The sequence below is a fragment of the Chaetura pelagica genome, unplaced genomic scaffold, assembly GCF_000747805.2.
Source record: "Chaetura pelagica isolate M959 unplaced genomic scaffold, ChaPel_1.0 scaffold336, whole genome shotgun sequence".
NCBI lineage: Eukaryota > Metazoa > Chordata > Aves > Apodiformes > Apodidae > Chaetura > Chaetura pelagica.
Window position 1 is genome coordinate 2578053 of NW_009953652.1, and position 20137 is coordinate 2598189.

General features: G+C 41.1%; 1 protein-coding gene across 1 annotated transcript in view; it reads left to right on the forward strand.

The window, feature by feature from the left end:
- Positions 1–2998: 2998 nt before the first annotated feature.
- The window catches only part of PCSK2 (proprotein convertase subtilisin/kexin type 2), a 203112-nt gene continuing 185973 nt past the window's right edge, over positions 2999–20137 (forward strand). Inside the window, exon 1 of the mRNA XM_010000193.1 lies at positions 2999–3144. Within this exon, the coding sequence (XP_009998495.1) occupies positions 2999–3144 (146 nt within the window). The remainder of the gene's footprint in view (positions 3145–20137) is intronic.

Sequence of the window (20137 nt, forward strand, 5' to 3'; positions counted from 1 at the left end):
TTTGGATTTCCAGATTCAGGATTTGTTTTATACTACTGAGAGTTGGATCTCTAGGCTAAAACTTACCTGCTTTCCCTGAGCAGTAGAGTAAGGCAGCTGTTTTTTTCAGGTGTATATTTTAAGGCTTTGCTTGTGGCCTTTTGTTTAGGCTTCTCGAGAGCTGTGCTCTTCCTATTGTATGTCCAGATAACAGATCTGGATCTAGATCTAGATCCCACATCCCAGAACAGATCCTAGATTGGATGCGACATTGAGCAACCTGGTCTAGTGGGATTTGTCCCTGTGTATGCAGGGGAGGGCTGGAACAAGATGATCTTTAAGGTCCATTCCAAGCCAAACCATTTTGTGATTCTGTGACACGTACATAGAAGTCCTGGACATCCTTATGAGGCTTATCCACAAATCTTCTATTGCAAATGGCAGTTTGATTACAATAGTTATGAAAAAAAAACACCTAAACAGAGGTTTAAGTTGAGAGATATAACTTCTGTTTCTCCAGACCCATGACATTGCAAAACCAGCCCCTTATATATATTGCTTGAGTACACACTGTACACATCTCCTTGTGCTCTAGATATGAGAGGCAGCCCGTGACTGCATTTTGTTATCTAACAGCACTGAACACTGACCTAAATTAAAACTTCATATGCATAGGGACAGTGCTACATTCCGTTTTTATTCATGTGACTATGTAGGATAATGGGTTGCTATGGTACAAATTGTGGTGATGACAGACCATGTGAGGTCGAGCTAATATAAGATGGTTTTAGCAAAATGAAGAAAATACATTGAGAGAAATATTAGGTAGATATTTTTTATGAATAATGCTCTTAAGACTTAATGAAAGGAAATGCTGTTCTACCTGCATTACCTTGGCCAGTGAATCCAAACCCGATGAGGCTCATCTAAACATCTGGCCATTTGTTCTGATGAGAAAAATGGGATCTAATTGACATAGAAGCATTGTCATGTCATTTCATTCAGGCAATTTATAAATTTTCTAAGATTAAGCTGAATCACAGATGCTCCTGTGAGTAGAATAGTGTGTTTCAAGGAAAAATATGCCCAGGGAGATCTGTTGGACCTTGTTTTTGTTATCCAAGTTTTCTAAATCTCCTGTTGCTACTCTTTTGAGAAGTATGAGGTAGATAGTCCACCATTTCTCAAAGTTTGTAGAAGTTCAGTGAAGTCTAGTGGATTCACACTGGGCTTTAAGCATTAAGCTGTGAAGAAGTGGTAATAAAGGTCTTATACCTGTTTTTGAAGTGAGCTAAGATAAGCTGTATTTGTGGGATCTTTCAGTGCCTGATTGTGTTAGCAATTTCTTTTAAATGACAAACTGTTCTAGTTATGTACCCTTCTTACTGCTCTTTTCATCACATTTGCAAACTAAAGTTTTGTGAATATTTTTGGCTATTAGTCTCTTTCAATACAGTTATGAGTAAATGGCAAGTGAGACACTGAAGTAAATGAAAGCAATATTTTTAGTTCTGAGGAATGAAGGTATTAGGAGGTGTTATTATCAAATAATCAAGTCATAACATAAAACTGCTTAGAAATACACTAAGGAATTAGTAAAGTGCCTGTTGAGAGGGCACTATGACACACATGAGTTATTTTATATTTTAGTTTGACTTGAAGTTTTTGCTTGCAAATATTAAGCCTTTTTCTTAAAGAGGATGCTAAAAAGTTATTCACAATAGTGGCTACAAACTCTTCAGAAGGGAAAGGTGCAGGAGGAAAGTTAGTGGTGTGGCCTGGTGTGTTAGGGAAGGTCTTGATTGTCTTGAGCATCATGGTGATGATAGGGTTGAATGCTTATGGGTAAGAATCAAGGGGAAGGCTAACAATGTCATGGTTGGGGTCTGTTACAGACCACACAGTCGGGATGAAGAGGTTGATGAGGTGTTCTACAGGTGGCTGGGTAAGGTTTCAGAATCACTATCACTTGTTCTTGTGGGGCACTCAAACTTACCAGATGTCTGCTGAAAACAGCACAGCAGACAGGAAGCAGTCCCAGAGATTCTTAGAGTTTGTGGAAGATAACTTCCTAACACAACTGGTGACCAAGCCAACTAGAGAACATGCTCTACCAAACCTGCTGTTTGTGAATCGAGAAGGACTAGTGGGGGATATGAAGGTTGGTGGCTGTCTTGGACAAAGCGACCATGAGATAGTGGTGTTTGCAATTCTTAGGGAAGTAAGGAGGGAGGTAAACAGAACTACCTCCTTGGACTTCCAGAAGGCAGACTCTGACCTCTTTAAGAGATTAGTTGATGGTGTCCCTTGGGAATCAGCCCTCAAGGGCAAAGGAGTCCAGGAAGGCTGGACGTTCCTCAAGAGGGAAATCCTCAAGACACAGGAACTAGCTGTCTCTGTTCACTGCAAAATGAGCCAGTGAGGTAGGAGACCAGCCTGGCTAAATAAGGAGCTTTGAGCTCAGCTCAGGAAGAAAAGGAAAGTCTACTGGCTGTGGAAGAAGAGGCAGGCAACTCAGGAAGAGTACAGGGTTGTTGCAAGGTTATGTAGGGAGAAAATTAGAAAGCTGAGCCAAAGCTCAACTAGAACTCAATTTGGCTGGCATCATTAAAGATAATTAAAAGTGTTTTTACAAGTATATTAACTGTAAAAGAAGAGTAAAGGGGAATATCTACCATCTACTGGACGTGGGAGGAAACCTTGTGACTAAGGCCAAGGAAAAGGCTGAGCTGCTGAGCACTCACATTTCCTCAGTTATTGTTACAAGTGCTGATTGCTACCTGGGGGTCCAGCTCTCTGAATTGGATGATAGGGATGAGCAGAATGCAGTCCCCACAGTCCAGAAAGAAATCATCAGTGACCTTTTGTGGCTCAAAGATGTGCACAAGTCTATGGGACCAGATGAGATCACCCAAGTGTACTTAAGGAGCTGGCAGGAGTGCTAACCAAGCCACTCTCCATTATTTACCAACAGTCCTGGCTAACAGGGAAGGTCCCAGGTGACTGGCAGCTAGCAAATATGATGCCCATTTACAAGAAGGGTTGTAAGGATGATCCTGGGAACTACAGACCTGTCAGTCTGACCTTAGTGCCAGGGAAAGTTATGGAGCAGGTCGTCCTGAGTGCCGTCACTTGGCACAAAATGGGTATGTGGGATGCAAAGTGGTAAAATCCACTAGTTGCATAAGGTGAGGTTTCAGTTTCATTCCTATATTACGTTAAGTACTACAAAAACTGTGTTTATCATGTGTAATAGAGTTTTTGAAGGCTGTTTGTTTCTTGCTTTTACTTTTAGGAACACAGTGATATTAAGTTGACTTCTACTGTGATGTTCATTGGGGTGAGGCAGGAACCAGTACTGATACAGTGCTCCCTGTGGAGAAACTACACATTCATGCTTGTCTAGGGCTCTGATTTTCAGAGGTTTATTCAGGGCCATAAGTAAGTTGAGTTCAAGGACTACATGTAGTCAAAGCAATTCTCACTCCATCTTCAGAAATGCTGTGTGGCCACTTAGTGAAGATGGCTGACAAGTTTTCTGCCACTTGAGGTTTTTCTGTAGTCAATGCGTGTCCTGATTTTCTCTCTTTTTCTGGGAGCTCAATGCTTGCAACAGAAATTGGGTTTCACTGACATCTATTTGTGATTACATTGGTCTTTTCAAATTGGTCTTATTGGTAGTATAGAGAGGCTTAAAAAAAATTGTGAGCCCAAATTGGGAAATACATCTAGATGAGCTTACTGGCTTGACTATCATGCTGTTGCTCAGCAAAAAAGGTATGAAACTTGCTTGAGTCTGTAAGAATATGAGAAGTTTATTACCATGAATAAAATGGAGAAAGAGCTCTAAGGCATTTAAGGGATATTTATTATAGTTTTGTTCATGTGATAATAACTTTTCTGGAGACAGCAAGCTAGGCATCTAGAGGTCCTTTTTATATTTCCTTTTCAAAAAAGGTGAAAAAACCTCACACTTGACAGTTTGTTTACAATCTGGGCTGATTTCCTGTATTGTGAACTCTTAGACTGCTGGGCTGAAGTAAATGGCTGTGGGTTTCCTTTAACACTTCACCTTATGTCCTTCCATTCATCACATCTTATTGTTGGTGTCATTTTCATCTAGAAGAAGTTGTTCAAAGCTTCCTTTCAGCTTGCTTTCCTCTGGTTTCTAAAGTTTTTCTCCCAAATGGATTTTTTGCTGCATGCTGGTTGAAGAGTGAGTCTTCTAAATCCATAATATATAGATGGCTGCTGTGTTGCCTCTTCTCAAAGCAATAATCAAATATAAGGACACTAGTGGTGGTGTGGTTTAACAAGGATACTTCCTACTGCCTTCCTCTTCTCTAGTATCATGCTTGCCTTTCCATAGTCTCTCTGGGTCCTAAGGATAGCTCAGGCTAGGGTGAAAGGTTTGCAGTGATGTTGTGGTTTGGGCCCAACATGACAACAAAGGAACAGCCCAGTGGCCGCTCACTCAACTCCACACACACACACACTCTTGGATGAAGAGAGTAAAGCTCCTGGGTTGAGACTAAGGATGAGGAGTTCTTCACCGATTAAGAAAGAGTCCAGCGCAGAGCTACTAAGATGATGAAGGGAGTGGAACATCTCCCTTATGAGGAAAGGCTGAGGGAGCTGGGTCTCTTTAGCTTGGAGAAAAGGAGACTGAGGGGGGACCTCATCAATGTTTAAAAATATGTAAGGAGTGAGTGTCAGGGAGATGGAGTTAGGCTTTTCTCAGTGATGACCAGTGATAGGACAAGGGGTAATGGGTGTAAATTGGAGCATAGGAAGTTCAAGGTGAATATCCAAAAAATTTTTTTTACTGTGAGAGTGACAGAGCACTGGAACAGGCTGCCCAGAGAGGTTGTGGAGTCTCCTTCACTGGAGACATTCAAAACCCACCTGGACACGTTCCTGTGTGATGTACTCTAGGTGACCCTGCTCTGGCAGGAGGGTTGGACTAGATGATCTTTTGAGGTCCCTTCCAACCCCTAGGATTCTATGATTCTATGATTTTAAGGTCCCGGGCAAAACAGACTCAACTTGGGGAAAAAATAATAATTTAATAGTAATCAAACACACGACACAGACAGCACACAGAGCAGCAGTTGCATAGAATGGCATGTGTTTCCTCATCCCTCCCTTCTTCCCAGGCCCAAATTACTTTGTTCCCTGTTCCCTCCCTCCTTTCTCCCAGCTGAACAGGGGGAAAAGGGATGGGGTTTAGAGTCACTTCATTGGTGGTTCTTGCCACACCATCCTCCTCAGGAAGGATTCCTCACAGTCCTCCCCTGCTTCCTCACGGGATCCCTCCCATGGTCCTCCACAAACCTCTCCTTCACAAGTTCTTCCCACGAGGTCCAGAACAAGCTGCACCAGCCTGGGCCTCCCGCAGAGTCACAGGCTGCTTCAGGATGAGCCAACTCCTCTGGTGCCAGGGTCTTCCAAAACTGCATAATCAGAGTCTATTGGCAGCAAATTCACTGGCCTCAAAATCCAAGTCCACTGTCCAGTTTTGCCCCTCCTGGCACCTTCAGGGTTCACCACGTTCCTCCACGAGTGCAGGGGCACAGCTGCCATCTCACCATGTGTTGCAGGGAAGCTTCTTCTTCCCCTTCTTCCCCTTCTTCCTCACCAGCCACCAGCACTGCTCTGCCTCTCCAGCACAGCTCTTGGTTTTTTGTACCTACTAAGTGCTCACTCTGCTCAGGTGTTATCTCATTTTTTCGTATGTTAATCGCAGAGGCACATCTATTGTCCCTCCAATGGCTCCTCACCTGGATTTGGAGCAGGGGGAGCTTCTCAGCTTCTTATGGGAACCACTCCTGGCACCCTTCCCCCATATCAAAGCACCCACCAAACCAAACCAGAATAAGTGAGTTATGATTGTCTAAAATAATCAGCACCAGGAAGAATGTGGTGTATTTTTAAAAATATTTTCTAACAAGATTTTATGTCTTCCTTTTTGTTTACTGTCTTGCATCTCCACATCTGAATGTACTATATGTGGTGTGTATTTAATTTGTTGGAAAACAGGTGTGAGTTTTTTCTGTTACCCTTAAAATTATTTTTATGCAGCTCCTGGCTTTACATTTCTTTTTAGCTGTCCATTGGTGAGTTCTTTATAGCCTTGATCTCCAGTATCAGCCATATGACCCCATGTCTGTATGCCTTACACTAGGGGATGCTTGTGTAGGTGGCTTTGCTTGGTTTTTTTTGTGTGTGGTAGTGTGGGTGGTTTTTACTTTTTAAAGTAGTCTCTTTTGGAAAGTCCAAGATGTCTTCAGCTGAAGGGCCTTTACAGAGCAGCTGCTGGGATGAGCCAGCAAATCTAGTGGTTGGCCTTTCCAGCCCTGACCCCAAATGTTCCCAATGGATTCCTGGAGTCCCTTCTGAGTCACTCCATGTGGAAGAGACCATGTAGACCTTGGGGAAATCCTGTGGCAGTTACTACCACAATGGGGATAGCAAAGATCAGCTAGTACCATTGAGGGAGGTCATAGTTTAAAAGCTTCTTTGGCAACTACATAAAAGTCTCTGTGGGACTATAATAGGCCATAGGGCTGCATTTTTAGTTCCTCTCTTCTAAAATATTAAGAAATCTGAGTAGCTTACAAAGAAAGCTGTAGAGTGACCAGGCAAGGCACAAAACCTATTGTCTAGTTCTCTACTTGTGTTGCTATGATGTTAGCTTTAAAAAAGTAAATAAAAAATCTGTATCTAAATTCTTTCCATGTCAAAACAAAACCATTCTGTCTCTCCGCAGCTGCAACACAAAAATACTTTCAGTAGAATTTGAACACAGAATTTAACAGAATTGAATTAGGGGAGAACTAGGATATCAAGCAAACTGACAGCTGGCTTTTTTTTCTACAAAGAAAGCAGTTCAGTACAGAATATTGTGCCAGCCTCCAGCTACTGAAATATCATTGGATTTCCCTCCCTTTCCATCTCTACTTCCTGTCTTCCCATTGAGGCTGCCAGGTTAATTCCCTGGATTCACACATATCCTGAGTCCCTACCTTCAAAGTCTGAGCTGCTGGTTTGTACCAGCTAGAGTTCAATGCCCAGATGTGTGGGGAGGACAAACATGGCTTTATGATTCACAGCCTGATGGGGATTTCATAACTGCTGCAGTACCCTGGTCTGTGGGAGGTTACCTTTCTGCCACCTTGCCCGTACATGGCCAGCAGTGTCAGCTGCACTTGCCCCTGGCAGTGTTTGAAACCAGACCAGCACTCAGTGCACCTTGCTCTGTTCTTGTCTCATGGATTTACTGCTGTCGCAGTCTCCCCCTGCCATCTTATCCTTTCTGCCGTCAGCTGCTTTTCTGTCCCTCATAATCACTTTCTTATTCTCAGCCCATTCTAATCAAGTGACTTTATTTATAATACTGAGAAGAGCAAGAACAAATTAAAAAGAGGGATGTATGAGAATGAAAACTCAATAATACTTTCTTGATCAGGATTTAGATGCATTGTTGGAAATACAAGACAGACTGTTCTTTTCCTACAACCTTGTCTTCATTGTGCTGAGATGAGTCAGTGGAAAAACCACAGGCTCTTTCTACCCTCTGAAAACACTCAATGGAAGCAAAGCTCCTTATGGAAACTTGGAAGTAAAGGTGGTTTTTTTGTTTATTTATTTTTCATCTTCCACAAGCCTATGTGGAACAAAGATGTAGACTTCATTAGTGGTGAGTGCTTTATCAACTGAAAATTCTACAATCCAGTCTCATTTTGATGAGGAAAATAAGTGGATTTCTCTACTCAGCTGGCATCACATTGCATTTTGAGGACTTGGTAAACAACGTTTTCTGCCAAGTCTCATGTCTTAAAATTGTTGGAAACTAGAATATTGCTCTTAGAACTCAGGGTAAAATATGTAGTTTAGATTCATGTGTCATCCTGGTGTTTCACAGATGGCTGAATTCATTCTTGTTTGTCAATTGCAATGTTTTCATTTGTTTTCAGATTTTTTTTGTAAATTATTTAAGTTCAAGTACAAAAGTGTTTCTTTATGTCTACTGTGTTTCAGATAAGCTTCCAAGAGAATCTCTCCTTAGCTTTCACCTCTTTCACATCAGAACTGTGACCTGCTGTTCACGTTTTCTGAGATGCAAAGCCCTAGTTTTTAGTACCTTTCCTAGAAATCTGTTCAAATGGGCTCCCTTAACAGAGGTTTGAGGAAATGGACAATTCCAGGCAAGCAGGTGTCATGGCAAGTATTAGCTCAGTCTCTCTTTGCTATTAAACGAAAACAAAGGAGAGAAAATGAGAGTGGCTAAGGCTTGACCTTGTGTTGACAGACCCCTGGTGAGTGACAGTTTTTCAAAGCTGAATGTCACAGCCAATCTATTCTGGTTACTTCTTAGGAAGATATGCAAGGGATCAGCCTCACAAGGAACACAGTCTTATTTGCAGGGCTGGGGAAAAGTGTAAATGGTCCAGAGAACATGTGAGTCAGTCCCTTAGGTGCTGTTTTGAAGGCTGCAAATAAAGACAGCTTCTGAAAAGTCAGTGTTTGCCAGAAAGTCAGTGAGGAAGCTCAGGTACGTGCAAAGAAGCAAACATTTTCAAGTGGAGGTCAAAACTTGAACCTGGATTTTGGTTTAGTTCATCTTTTTTTCTGCTTGCTTCAGCTAGCCATTTAGCCAGTACTTCCCATGGGAAAATTGCATTTGAAGCCTGGAAGTAAATGATGCATATCAGTGATGGCAGATGCTGTACTACCGTGATTATCATGATAGTAGGTCCAGCCAGGTATCCAATTAAACTGGTGCCCTTGGACTCCAGTGAGTGCCTCCCCATGGAGGCAAGAGTCAATACATCTTCATGCCTCAGGGAGTCTTATACTTTAAATCACTACCTATATACTTCTGTGCACCAGCCTGTATTTTTAAGTGCCCTTTCCAATGATAAGTTATGTTTTTATATTCTTCAGTGCAAGTGCAAATTTGGAGTGAAAAGCAAGGTGTAGCGTGAAAGTGGTTGCACATTATGTATGTATAGCATTGCTCACTAGGTTCTCTCAAACTGCTGGAGCTTTCTGTATTGTTTTTTTTTTTCTCAGCATTTGTCCTCTGGATATTTGTCCCCTCACTGAGTGTTTTGTGGTGCTTTGATTTTCTTTTGTTCCCCTCAAAACGTTTGTGTTTCTTTCTTACTCATTTTTTTTCCAACATTATATTAAATACCCTTTTGTCCTTGCTTATATCTGGAAGACATTACCATAATCAGAATTTGCACTGGGAATAGATGCAGAGAGTAGCTGTTTTAAGTGGATATTTTTTCCATACCAAAGTCCATTTTTCCTCATGTGACCTAACATAAGGTTCAATGTTAACAGTCAAAATTATACAAACAAGTGTATGTCCAATCTGAAATACAGAAATCTTATACTTCCCCCCCCCCCCCAATTCAGAGCCAATAATCTAGATTAAATTTACTTCATAAGACTTTCTAATTTTTTCTTTCTCTGATGTTAAGTATTGTTTTCAGTAAAGCAAACAGATTAGGCAAAGCTTGTATGGTTTGGTAATTTATCAAGTGTGGCTGCCAGGGAATGGGACCCTAGACTTTAATCAGCTGCTTTGGAAAATGTATGTTTGCTTTCATAATGGAGCTGGAGTGTAGGTGAGTACATGAGGTAGGGAGCTAGTTTACCTCTTTACACTGGAAATGTTCTTAAGAAAACATGCTGATATATGCACAATCATAACTAGTAATTATGAAAATTTCTGAAAGAGGGGAAAGTCAAATATAACTGAAGAGTGCAGTTTTTCCCATCTTGTAGAAAGCAGTACCTCAGACCTAAGCTAGGAAGGAAAAGCAAGGAAACAAGAGTATGAAGTGACTTGAGGCAACAGATTTTGTTTAGCACCTTAAGGTACTTTCAGTTCTAGCAAGAAGAACGTTAGACCTTGGTCCATTGCTAATAAAATTTTATTTTGCTCCTGTTCTGACTTTATCTGTAGACTGTGTCAAACGTACATCACAGGTGAATCTGACCTAATATAAAATGCCTGTGTTAGCATGACATTAGGAGCTTTTGCGCCAGTATCATCACACTCAATTTAACTTAGTTTAGAAAAATGTGATGCAAATTTGTAACATGGAAGTAACTGATTGGGCACACTCTAAATTTGTCATTCAAGCTATCACAATAAGCGGAGTTATAAAATGCAAGTTTTCAGACTGAAAGTTGATATAGCCGGGAGTGTTCTACTCTGGGAAGGTCTGTGCTGGGTGTTGGTGTAACTGTTCCTAAATATCCAATCCACAGGGTAACATGATATGCTGCTATTGCACCTGCACAGATTATTAATGCTCCTCTTGTTGCTAGTTCTTCCCTGTAATTCATATCCCCTCTTACATAGGGCTCTTACGTCGCAAATACCTGTGTGTGGTGCAACCCCGAACAAGTAGCTTTCTTTTACACTACACGGTGGAAACGGAGGGAAAATGGAAGTGTTTGAGACTTTCCTGAGGTTGACATTTACAGACATTGCTCTGTTCTCTCTGTATACTCTTTTTGTTGTCATGCCATGAAAAGCTGTGTAACAAGACAGACCATCTCTGCCCATTTCTGTCCTGTTCAGTTGATGATCCATAGTGAAGGAGAGCACTCTGTAGAGCTACAGCCTTTTCCTGCAAAGTACTTGAAGCTTGCCTGTGTGAGAGAGCCTTCCTTTTGGTTGGGAAACCTGTGTGTGATTGGGAGGGGGTGGAGGGGAGTGTAGATTTTGTTGTAGCAGATGTGTTGCCTGGAAATTTTCCTGTTTAATACAAACATCAAATTTATCTGGGTAAGTCTCTTTAGAGGGATCTTGAATATCGAACTGTAGTAATAAGAATAGACAGCATTATTTATGAAAACTATTTTAATCTATTTTTCATTTCAATTTTCAGTTGTGCTGTAAAACTTTTGAAAAGCAAAAGGTAGAACTGAGGTGTCAAAAAAAGCTGAACATTGTCTTCAATAAAATTCTGCGTTTGCTCCATTTAACTTTTTTCAATGTAAATACATATAGGGCATTTTGTTCCTCTAGCCCTTAATTGAGACCTTTTAAACTTATTCATGCAACAAATATTCCTTTTACTGGAAAGAAAATTATAGGCAAAGTTCATCTTTATAGCATTAAAATTTCCATTTATGGTTCTTCTTTTGCAAGATTAAAGCTACAGGTCATTATGACACAGCATGCAAATACTGTATTATTCTTACTGAAGCTAGGGAGATATTAAATGCTTTTGACATTTTCCAGAATAGTTACAGTTATGATGTCTGAAAGATCAAGTCTGGATGGGAGCTACAGTGCCATAAGATGAGTAGGAAGAACTAAAATCACAGAGATTTTATGTTGAGGGGTTTTAATGATTTACAGTCACTTTGACATATAATACACTGATTTGTGTGTAGATACCTATTTTTCCAATCTCAGACAACACCTTTGTAGCCAATTGTGAAATTACTCAGCATTATCTACTAGTATAGATTATTATATACCAAAATATTAAACCCTAGCTTGTTCTTTTGAGACAAAGCAAGTCTTCAGCGACCTTTGACTGTAAAGTGATTAATGCAACCTCTATAATCTCCTGCACTAGGAGAAGGTATGGGTGAGACTTCTTTTTATTGCTAGTCATTTGCTCTAAGCTCAAGTCACAAGAAACCAGCTGGCTGATTTGCTGTGGAAATAACCAGTACATTAACATTTGCGTTCAGCTGTGATTTACAGTTGTTGGTTTTTTTTTTAGATTATGGGTTTTCTGTCTCAATAAAATATTTATCACATGTTTATGTGCATAGGACAGTCACCTCCTTTTTTTTTTCTCCCACACTGAAGCATCAGCATTCAGAGCTCGGCACTGCAAGGTTGGAAATTCAGAGTTTAAAGTGGATTCACGGTGAACATGGCTATGCCCCCTCCCGGGGTGTTGCTGCATGACACATGAGCTTTGTCAAACTGCCTTTTTGTTCTGAGAGCTGGTGTCCCCAGAAATGCGGCAAGTAGTGGCAGTGGCAGATGCCTCGGTGCGGTGCTGCTGATCAGGCTTCTAGCTGTGTGATACTGCCTCATGTTGTGTAATTGAAGTAAATGAAAGTGACTGGGCAGAAGTATTTCCGCATTTCCAAGATACAGTCTACCACCTGCACACCCAAGTGCTTTGCTTCTTTTAAAAAACTCAGGTATTGAAAAAAGTCTGTTATTCCTCAAGTAGGGGAAATAAAGCCAGAAATAAAGGCAAGTGAGGTGGAGATAGGTGAGATGTTAAATGTATAGGACAGGAGAGGTGCCTGAGGACTGGAGGAGGGCTAATGTCACTCTAGTCTTCAAGAAGGGCAAGAAGGAGGACCCAGGGAACCACAGGCTTGTTAGTCTCACGTCTGTTTCTGGGAAGGTGTTAGAAAAAAATCATTCTGGATGTCATCACAAAACATGTGAAATCAAAGAATGTCACTGGGAGAAGCCAGCCTGGATTCACCAAAGGCTTCACAAATCATGCTTGATCAATCTGATTGCCTTCCATGATGCCATAACTGGCTGGCTAGGTGAGGGGAGAGCAGTGGATGTTACCTGCCTTGACTTCAGCAAGGCTTTTGACACTCTCTCCCCTAACATCCTCATTAGGAAACTCAGCAAGCGTGGGCTTGATGACTGGACAGTGAGGCAGATTGAGAGCTGGCTGTGTGACAGATCTCAGAGGGTGTTGATCAATGGATTATGGTCAAGTTGGAGACCAATAACCAGTGGTGTCCCCCAGGGATCAGTACTCAGTCTGGTCTTGTTCAACATGTACATCAATGATCTGGATGAGGGGACAGAGTGTATCCTCAGCAAGTTTGCTGATGATACAAAACTGGGAGGAGTGGCTGACACTCCCGAGACCTGTGCTGTCATTCAGTGTGACCTGGACAGGCTGGAGAGCTGGGCAGAGAAGAACCTAATGAGGTTCAGCAAGAGCAGGTGTAGAGTCCTGCACCTGGGAAGAAAGAATCCCAAGCACCAATATAGGTTAAGGGTGGATCTGCTGGAGGGTGGTTTGGAGGAGAGGGATCTTAGAGTCAGTAAATTAGTCATGAGACAGCAATATGCCCTTGCTGCCAAAAAGGCCAATGGAAACCTAGGTTGCATAAGGAAGAGTGTGCCCAGTAGGTCATTGGAGGTCAATCTCCCCCTCTACTCTGCCTGGTGAGGTGACAGCTGGAATACTGCATCCAGTTCTGGGCTCCACAGTTCAAGAGAGAGTGCAGAGGAGGGAGACAAAGATGCTAGGGGCATTGGAGCATCTCTTTTATGAGGAAAGGCTGAGAAAGCTGTGACTCTTCAGCCTGGAGATGAGAAGGCTGAGGGGAGACCTTATCAATGTATATAAGTATCTAAGGGGTGAGTGCAAGGAAGATGGAAACAGGCTCTTCTCAGTAGTTCCCAGTGTCAGAATGAGGGGCAATGGGTACAAGTTGGAACATAGGAAGCTCTGTTTAAGTATGAGGAAAACCTTCTTTAAAGAGAGGGTGACGGAGCACTGGAATAGGCTGCCCAGGGAGGTTGTGGAGTCTCCATCTCTGGAGATACTCAAAACCTGCCTGGATACAGTCCTGTGTAAAGTGCTCTACGTTATCCTACTTTAGTGAGACACGGTAATGGTGTCATATCAGTAACTTGCAAAAGTTGTGTTGACTCAGGAGCTACTCTGTGCATGTTGGACCCCAGGGTAGGGGTCTTCTGCCTGTCCACAGATCTACATGTAGAAATATGCACTATATATGACAGCTTCAGATACTTTACATAAAAACAGACACTGAAAAATTTTTTTGTTTACCTTTCACATAGCTAGAACACCATACTAGCATAGGAGAAAATGAATGTAGGCACTAGTAAGAGTGAACAAATTATACATAGAGATAGGCTTTTAGATTGCCAAAGCAGTAATTTGTATCTTGCTTGGAGTTTGGCTATATCAGTGGAACCTGGGCCTGGATATTAACACCACTGTGTTCCTATTGTGATATGACATTTGAAGTTAGAACTGCTCACAGTTAAAATACCCCCATTCTCTCAACCCCATTGGGGCTTTCATAATCTAATTGTTCATTATGTCTGAAAAATCCAGGCATGTCCCCAAAGGCCCCTCTGCCCTCCCAGGTACCTATGGGAATCCTGCAAACAGAAGGAAGGCTGAAAGCCATGCATGTGAAGTAGTCCTTTTGTGAGCATGCCAATGAGCACAGGGAGGGATGCACACCTGGGACATGGGGCAGTGAGAAGCAGGGTGGATAAATGGAAAGATCTTTTAAGATGAGTGTTGCCATGGAAACCACTGCCTTTCCTCTGTGTGTGCAGAGTCATGTTGGACGCTTACCTCTTGTGAAGTCAAGCTCATATGTCAAATCTGTGATGCAGAAGTGCCTCAGAGGTCCCTGGGGCTGCACCTGCAGGAAGTCAGCACTGCCTGCATGGGGATGTTTCTATCTCTGTAGCTGAGGAGCTGGCCCGCAGTACCCTTGTCGTGCCTTGATTTATCCACCTGTAAAATGGCATAGATAACATTTTTTACAAGATAAAGAGATCAGGTCAACAGCATTTGTGATCCAAACTAGTATGGCACTCTCCATAAAAAGCTTTTGAAGTTAATCAAAGAATGGGCACAGCATCTGTAATTGTTACATATGCTGAATAAAAGGCATCTGGTACCTCCTTCATGCCCCTACAGTCAAGGAAGGTTTGCACAGCAGGATTCCTCCTCATACTGTAGATGCTAGCTTATTTGCAAAAAATATCTTAAAATTACCACCTATTTTATGCAGATACTTCAATTATTATTTTTTTTTCTTGCAACTCTGGGACACAGGACACATGGGGTACGTGTAAGAAGGCACTGGAAGCTGAAGTAAGGAACCTCTGGGTGCATTGCCAGTCTTAAAAGTCCCTCCTAGAGATGCCTGGGCCTTGCAAGAGGGCAAAGCAGTGTGGCCTAGAGCTGGGCAGGGAGGACCTGTGCCCCAGTCCAGAGGGGCAAGGAAAAGACAAGGGCTTGAGGTCACATTGTGTTTTCCCAGGGGACACATACACTGAAGTGTGATTAATGCTATACCTATAGCTCTTTGGTCAGATTTCCAGATTCTATTTTGCTAATTTTGTAGGTGCTGAAAAGTGATGTATATTTGTGAACCGATGTCTGTTTGGTTCAGGCATGTAAACGTACCTGAAAAGTCTGTAAATTCTTCTGGGATTCGTATGTTCTACCTGCACAATACTATCAGCTATATTTGTATTTTACTTTCCTGAATTTCTTTGAATCTTTTTGTATTACTTTTTTTTTTTTTTTTCTTGCTGAAGTTTGTAATCTTCTGTTAAAAGGTATCTTCTGTTAAAGGTAATCTTCTGTTAAAAAGGTATCAAGGTGAACAAATCAATGTTTCTGTCTGCAAAGCTGGAATATTCCTTGCATCTTTCTAATGTTGTGTGGCATGCCTCCTTTTTTAACCTGATATGGTTTTAAAAAAAATCAGAGTGAAAACATGATGAAGTGTTGTGGTCATACTTTACTTCCCATGTTTATTGAGTCTTCAGAGTTCTACCTTTTAAAGATTTATTTTACAGATAAGCTGAGAATCTGAGAGAAGAATTGGACTCCAAGAGCTGGAATTCCAGGAGAAACTTTGGTTCTTGCATGCAGATCTCTTTAGTGTACCTGATCTACGAATTTTTACAACTTCCACAGAAACTCACTCCTTTTGGAACATATTTCTTGGTCTTTGGTCCCTGTGGTTGTGAAATGGAGATCTTGTGTCTTTCTTTCATCACGCTAGAGGCATTAAGCATTTTGGCAGGAAAGAGGGTTTTGTACTACTGTTAGCTTCAGGCTAATGCTGCTTTCAAATGTTGATCATGATACAGCAATAATTTTGAGCCATCCTTTTGTGTTGGTTTTTTTGGTTGTTGTTTGTTTGTTTGTTTTGGTTTTTTTTTCTTTTGTTGTTGTTGTTTGGTGTTTTGTTTTTGGTTGTTTGTTTGTTTGGGGTTTTTTGTATGTGTGTGACCTTGTGTGCTTCCTTAATGCCTTCTGCAGTTCGTTTATTGCATTTAAAGATACAGGGAAAATAAGACACCAGTTCATTTTTGAAGACTCAAGATTGCTCTGGGAACAGAGCAGAGCAGTTTCCTGACTGACATTTACAATAAGCTCCAATACGCAAGTCTTTAAGTTCTCCTAGCTCAAAGTAGGTGTAAGTGAGGGAGGTGTGACAGCTGTGAGAATTTAGCCTCTTGGCACCCTTCTGTGATGCATGTGAAATCTGTTATGAAAGCTTCTATTTAAATATATATTGAAAAGTGGGGCTGTGGATGTAAATTCAGAGAGTCTGTGTGCAGAAACTTAGGACCTGTGTATTCCTGTAACAGGCATCATTCTATTTATGGGTTACCCTTGGGAAGACTGAAATAGAGTAATAGTTGCTCACTGTCTCTGTGTAATAAAGGATGTTTGATCTCTTTTATACACTGTATGTTACGTCATTGTAGAAAATCTTTCAGCATGCTAGTATTTTAGCTGGATTCATGGTAGTGAGGGTACAAAATCATAATTAGTATGTGTTGACTTAATTATTCTAGAGTGTTATAGGGGTTCAGATGGGAACTTCAATTGCTGCTGATTGAAAGAAGGTTAGATAATTATTTGATCTGGAGAAGTATAAGGTTTGCAAGGTTGACTATTTAATACCAAAGTTTTAATTGTCCAAGGAGATAAAAGATGATTATGTAAGAGTGAATCTGCCAAAGAGAGTACTGTGCTACCATTGTGAAATGCAGAGATGCTTTTTAATAGAAGAAGCAGAAAACAACTAGTTTTGTCAGGGTGGTGGTTGCTGAGGGTTGTGGATGACGGTAGAGGCGGTTTTTATTGTGTTCCAGCTAAATAATGAAGTTCAGGGAAGGTAGTGCTGAATCAGAGCTCCTCTGTAATCATTCATCAGGGTCAGGAGAAGGGTGTTCTCTGCAGCGGGAACACACTGTGCCTAAGCTCCAGGGAGGATGTTACGAGCCAACAGATGAGTGTTCTTCCAGGATGATGCTATATAAGAAACAGGAAGAAAGGACAAACAATTTGCTGCTCTTTAGGCTTGGGTTTCCATTGAAAGAGATTTGAAAGAGACCATTTCATTGCATAAAAGTCTGTCTTCCCAGTGCAACTTGCTTACATTAGCACACTGACAAATACATATAAATAAAGATGCAGAAGTAATATGTAGGTTATTTCCTTTTCTTAAGAATCCCAAACTGTGAATACTTTTGAGGAAGCACCTTAGTTCTCAATACATTTCATGAACTGAAAAGAAAACAAACAATAAAACAAAAACCAAACCAAACCAAAACCCCACAAAACAAACAAATAAAAAACAACAGCCCCCCCAAACCAAAAATCCCCAACAGCAATAAAAGAAAGACACACACAAAGAAACCCAGCAAAAACCAAACAACCAACAAAAACAAAAAAAGAAACCCCACAAAAACAACGGTGCTGTGGATTTACACCTGCCCTGTCTTAGGTCTGTGGTATTTTTCATGGCTAAGAAAAAAAAACAAACAAAAAAACCCAACAAAAAACAAATAAACAAAACAAAACAAAAAAATATGTAAGTTCAAGTGTAGCAGCAATAGCTAATAAATCTATAGTTGTACAAATTTGACGTGGAGGAAAATCAGCCAAAACCCCCTGTATTCTTAGAAATAACAAAGAGAAATATTGAATCTGGTACTTTTAAGTCTTTAGAGTAGGGTCAAGAAATGAAAACCCTGTTGGCTCTGACAATAAATCGTTCTGTGACCTTGAATGAGTCTCGGTGAAACACAAAGACATCTGGATCACTAAGATTTTCAGACTGGATTTCTATACCTACCTTTAGAGATTCCTACTGATCTCTCACCAAAAGAAAAATAGTATTTAATACTCCTGTGTTTTGAGGGAATGTAACCAGTAAAACAGTGCTAGAGCTTGGCTCTCTGAAGAATTACCCATGGAGAGTGATTAGATTAATCAAGTAAATAACATGGGAAATCAAGAAGCTAATAACTCGCTGTCATTTATGGCAGAAAGCACTCAGTAATTGTTTTATGCTTGGTAAAATTTCTTCCAAGTCAGGAAAGTTTTTTTTTGGAGGGACTAAGTGCTCCTATTATCTGAATTCAAGCTTATGATCTGAAGGCTTTTGCTAGTCCAGAACACAGTATTTGCAGGCTGATTTTGTGGAGTTATCTTCCTCGCATTTTAGTATGAATTTTTCATTGCAGTAATGGAGCATGCAAGTAAGAAGAGCTGAATACAGTGAAAAGCCATGTTTTATTGTGGACGTCCTCCTTCCCTTTGTGCAGACTCAGGGAAGGGTCTGTCTGCTGAAAAGTAACCTGGGTGCAGTGTTTTTCGACACTGCTGTGCTGATTCTGTCATAGTCAAGAGGTAGAGCTGGGTGTTTGTTCTTTTGTGTTCCAGGAGAAGAGAGGTGGTCTCACAGAATACTTTTTGATATGAGGGGATACAGGCTAAGTCCCGCTAGCAAAGGTTTTGTGGTCTCCCTCTGCACTAACAACTTGCTGAGTGGCACATATGCTAAGGGGTGGGAGACACAGGGTCAGACCTCCTCAGGAGGAGCAGGGTTTTGAACTCAGACAGCACATGGCTGTGACAAATGGGAGGAAGTGACATGAACAAACATGAGCCTGGGTGCTACGTCCCATGTCACTGACTAATACTTCTCCCTAATGACTCTGTAGAGCAGCAGTATACTATTGAGTTATGGGTATGAGGCAGTATTTACCCCAGATTTTACTACCTGCTGGTGTCGTATTATCCAGCAGTGTTAACAACAGAAATGCATGATGGAGTTGACTTAAACACCATCTGGAGGCTATTTTCATGACCACAAGACAGATATACAGAAGATAAAGCTTCTATGGCCATAAGGAATATTCAATAGAATTCTAGTGAACAGCTTGCTAAAATCCTTGTGACATCCTAAATATATTTGAGAGAAGAAGGCTGGTAAAGTACAATGGGTCATGGCTAAAAAACAGCCTTCCATGCAACACGTAAGATGCTCAAAATCAGTTTAAAAGCTTCTGTAAGAATTTGCCCCATGTCAGAAAGGCTAGGTTGAAACCTGTGGGGAAGCAAGTTGTAAGGGCTCAGATTTGTGAGGAGTCAGATGCATCCAAAGAATAGTAATAGCATTTAGGAACTCTGGGGAAATAAAGTAATAAAGTAACTGCAGTAATTCGGCCCCCAAAGGAATACAAAAAAGGGAGGGGAAGAAAGAAAAGAGACTAGATTTACTAGTAGTTTAAAATCCTTTGTCCTGAGGGGTAATTCTGCCAGGCAATGTCATGGAGATGACAAATTTATGCTTTGAAAATTGTTCAGGAGTCCATTGCTCCTTTAAAGAGAGATCCCAATCCAGGCACTTCTTTCCACATAAGAATAGCTTGTGCAAATGAAGAAATCTTTGCTTTTTGCCTTTTTTTTTTTTTTTTTTTTTTTTTTTAATGGAACCTTGGGAGCCTGTTTTGTAATCAGAACAAATGCAGGAGGGAATCCCTAAGGCTTGCTACACCAGTTATTCAGTAGAGCACTTCCTCTGTTACCAGAATCTTCTGAATTCTGGGGAAGGTGCTGAGCATCTGCTCAGCAGTGGTGGCAACAGAGAACCTGAAGGTAAGGTATTGCATAGTTGTGTCAGTCAGGAACACAGTTCTGCTTCTGTGGTAGTTTTCTAGTATGACTTGAGGCAGGTTAATTGGTGCTTTCTGATTGACTTGCCCTAATGCCCAACAGCAGTGATAAAGCCACTTTTCCTCACAAGGGTACTATAATGACTAATGCTTTTTGAAGTATTTAGATGTGATAAGGGTGAGTAGTAGCAAAGAAAAATAGATGCTTGCTGTTTTGAAATGTATTGCGTACAGTCTGTACTTATTTAGCTGTGGTAAATGAGCTGTAGCATATAATAGAGAAGACCTGAAACCAGATCTTCAATAATGAAAAAGTTACATGTTTCTGGCATTTCCCTCCCATCCTTCTAATATGCCGTTGTTATGGCAACAGTGTTTCTACCAAGAGATCCAGATGAGCTGCTGAGCCCTCCTTGCACTTGTATC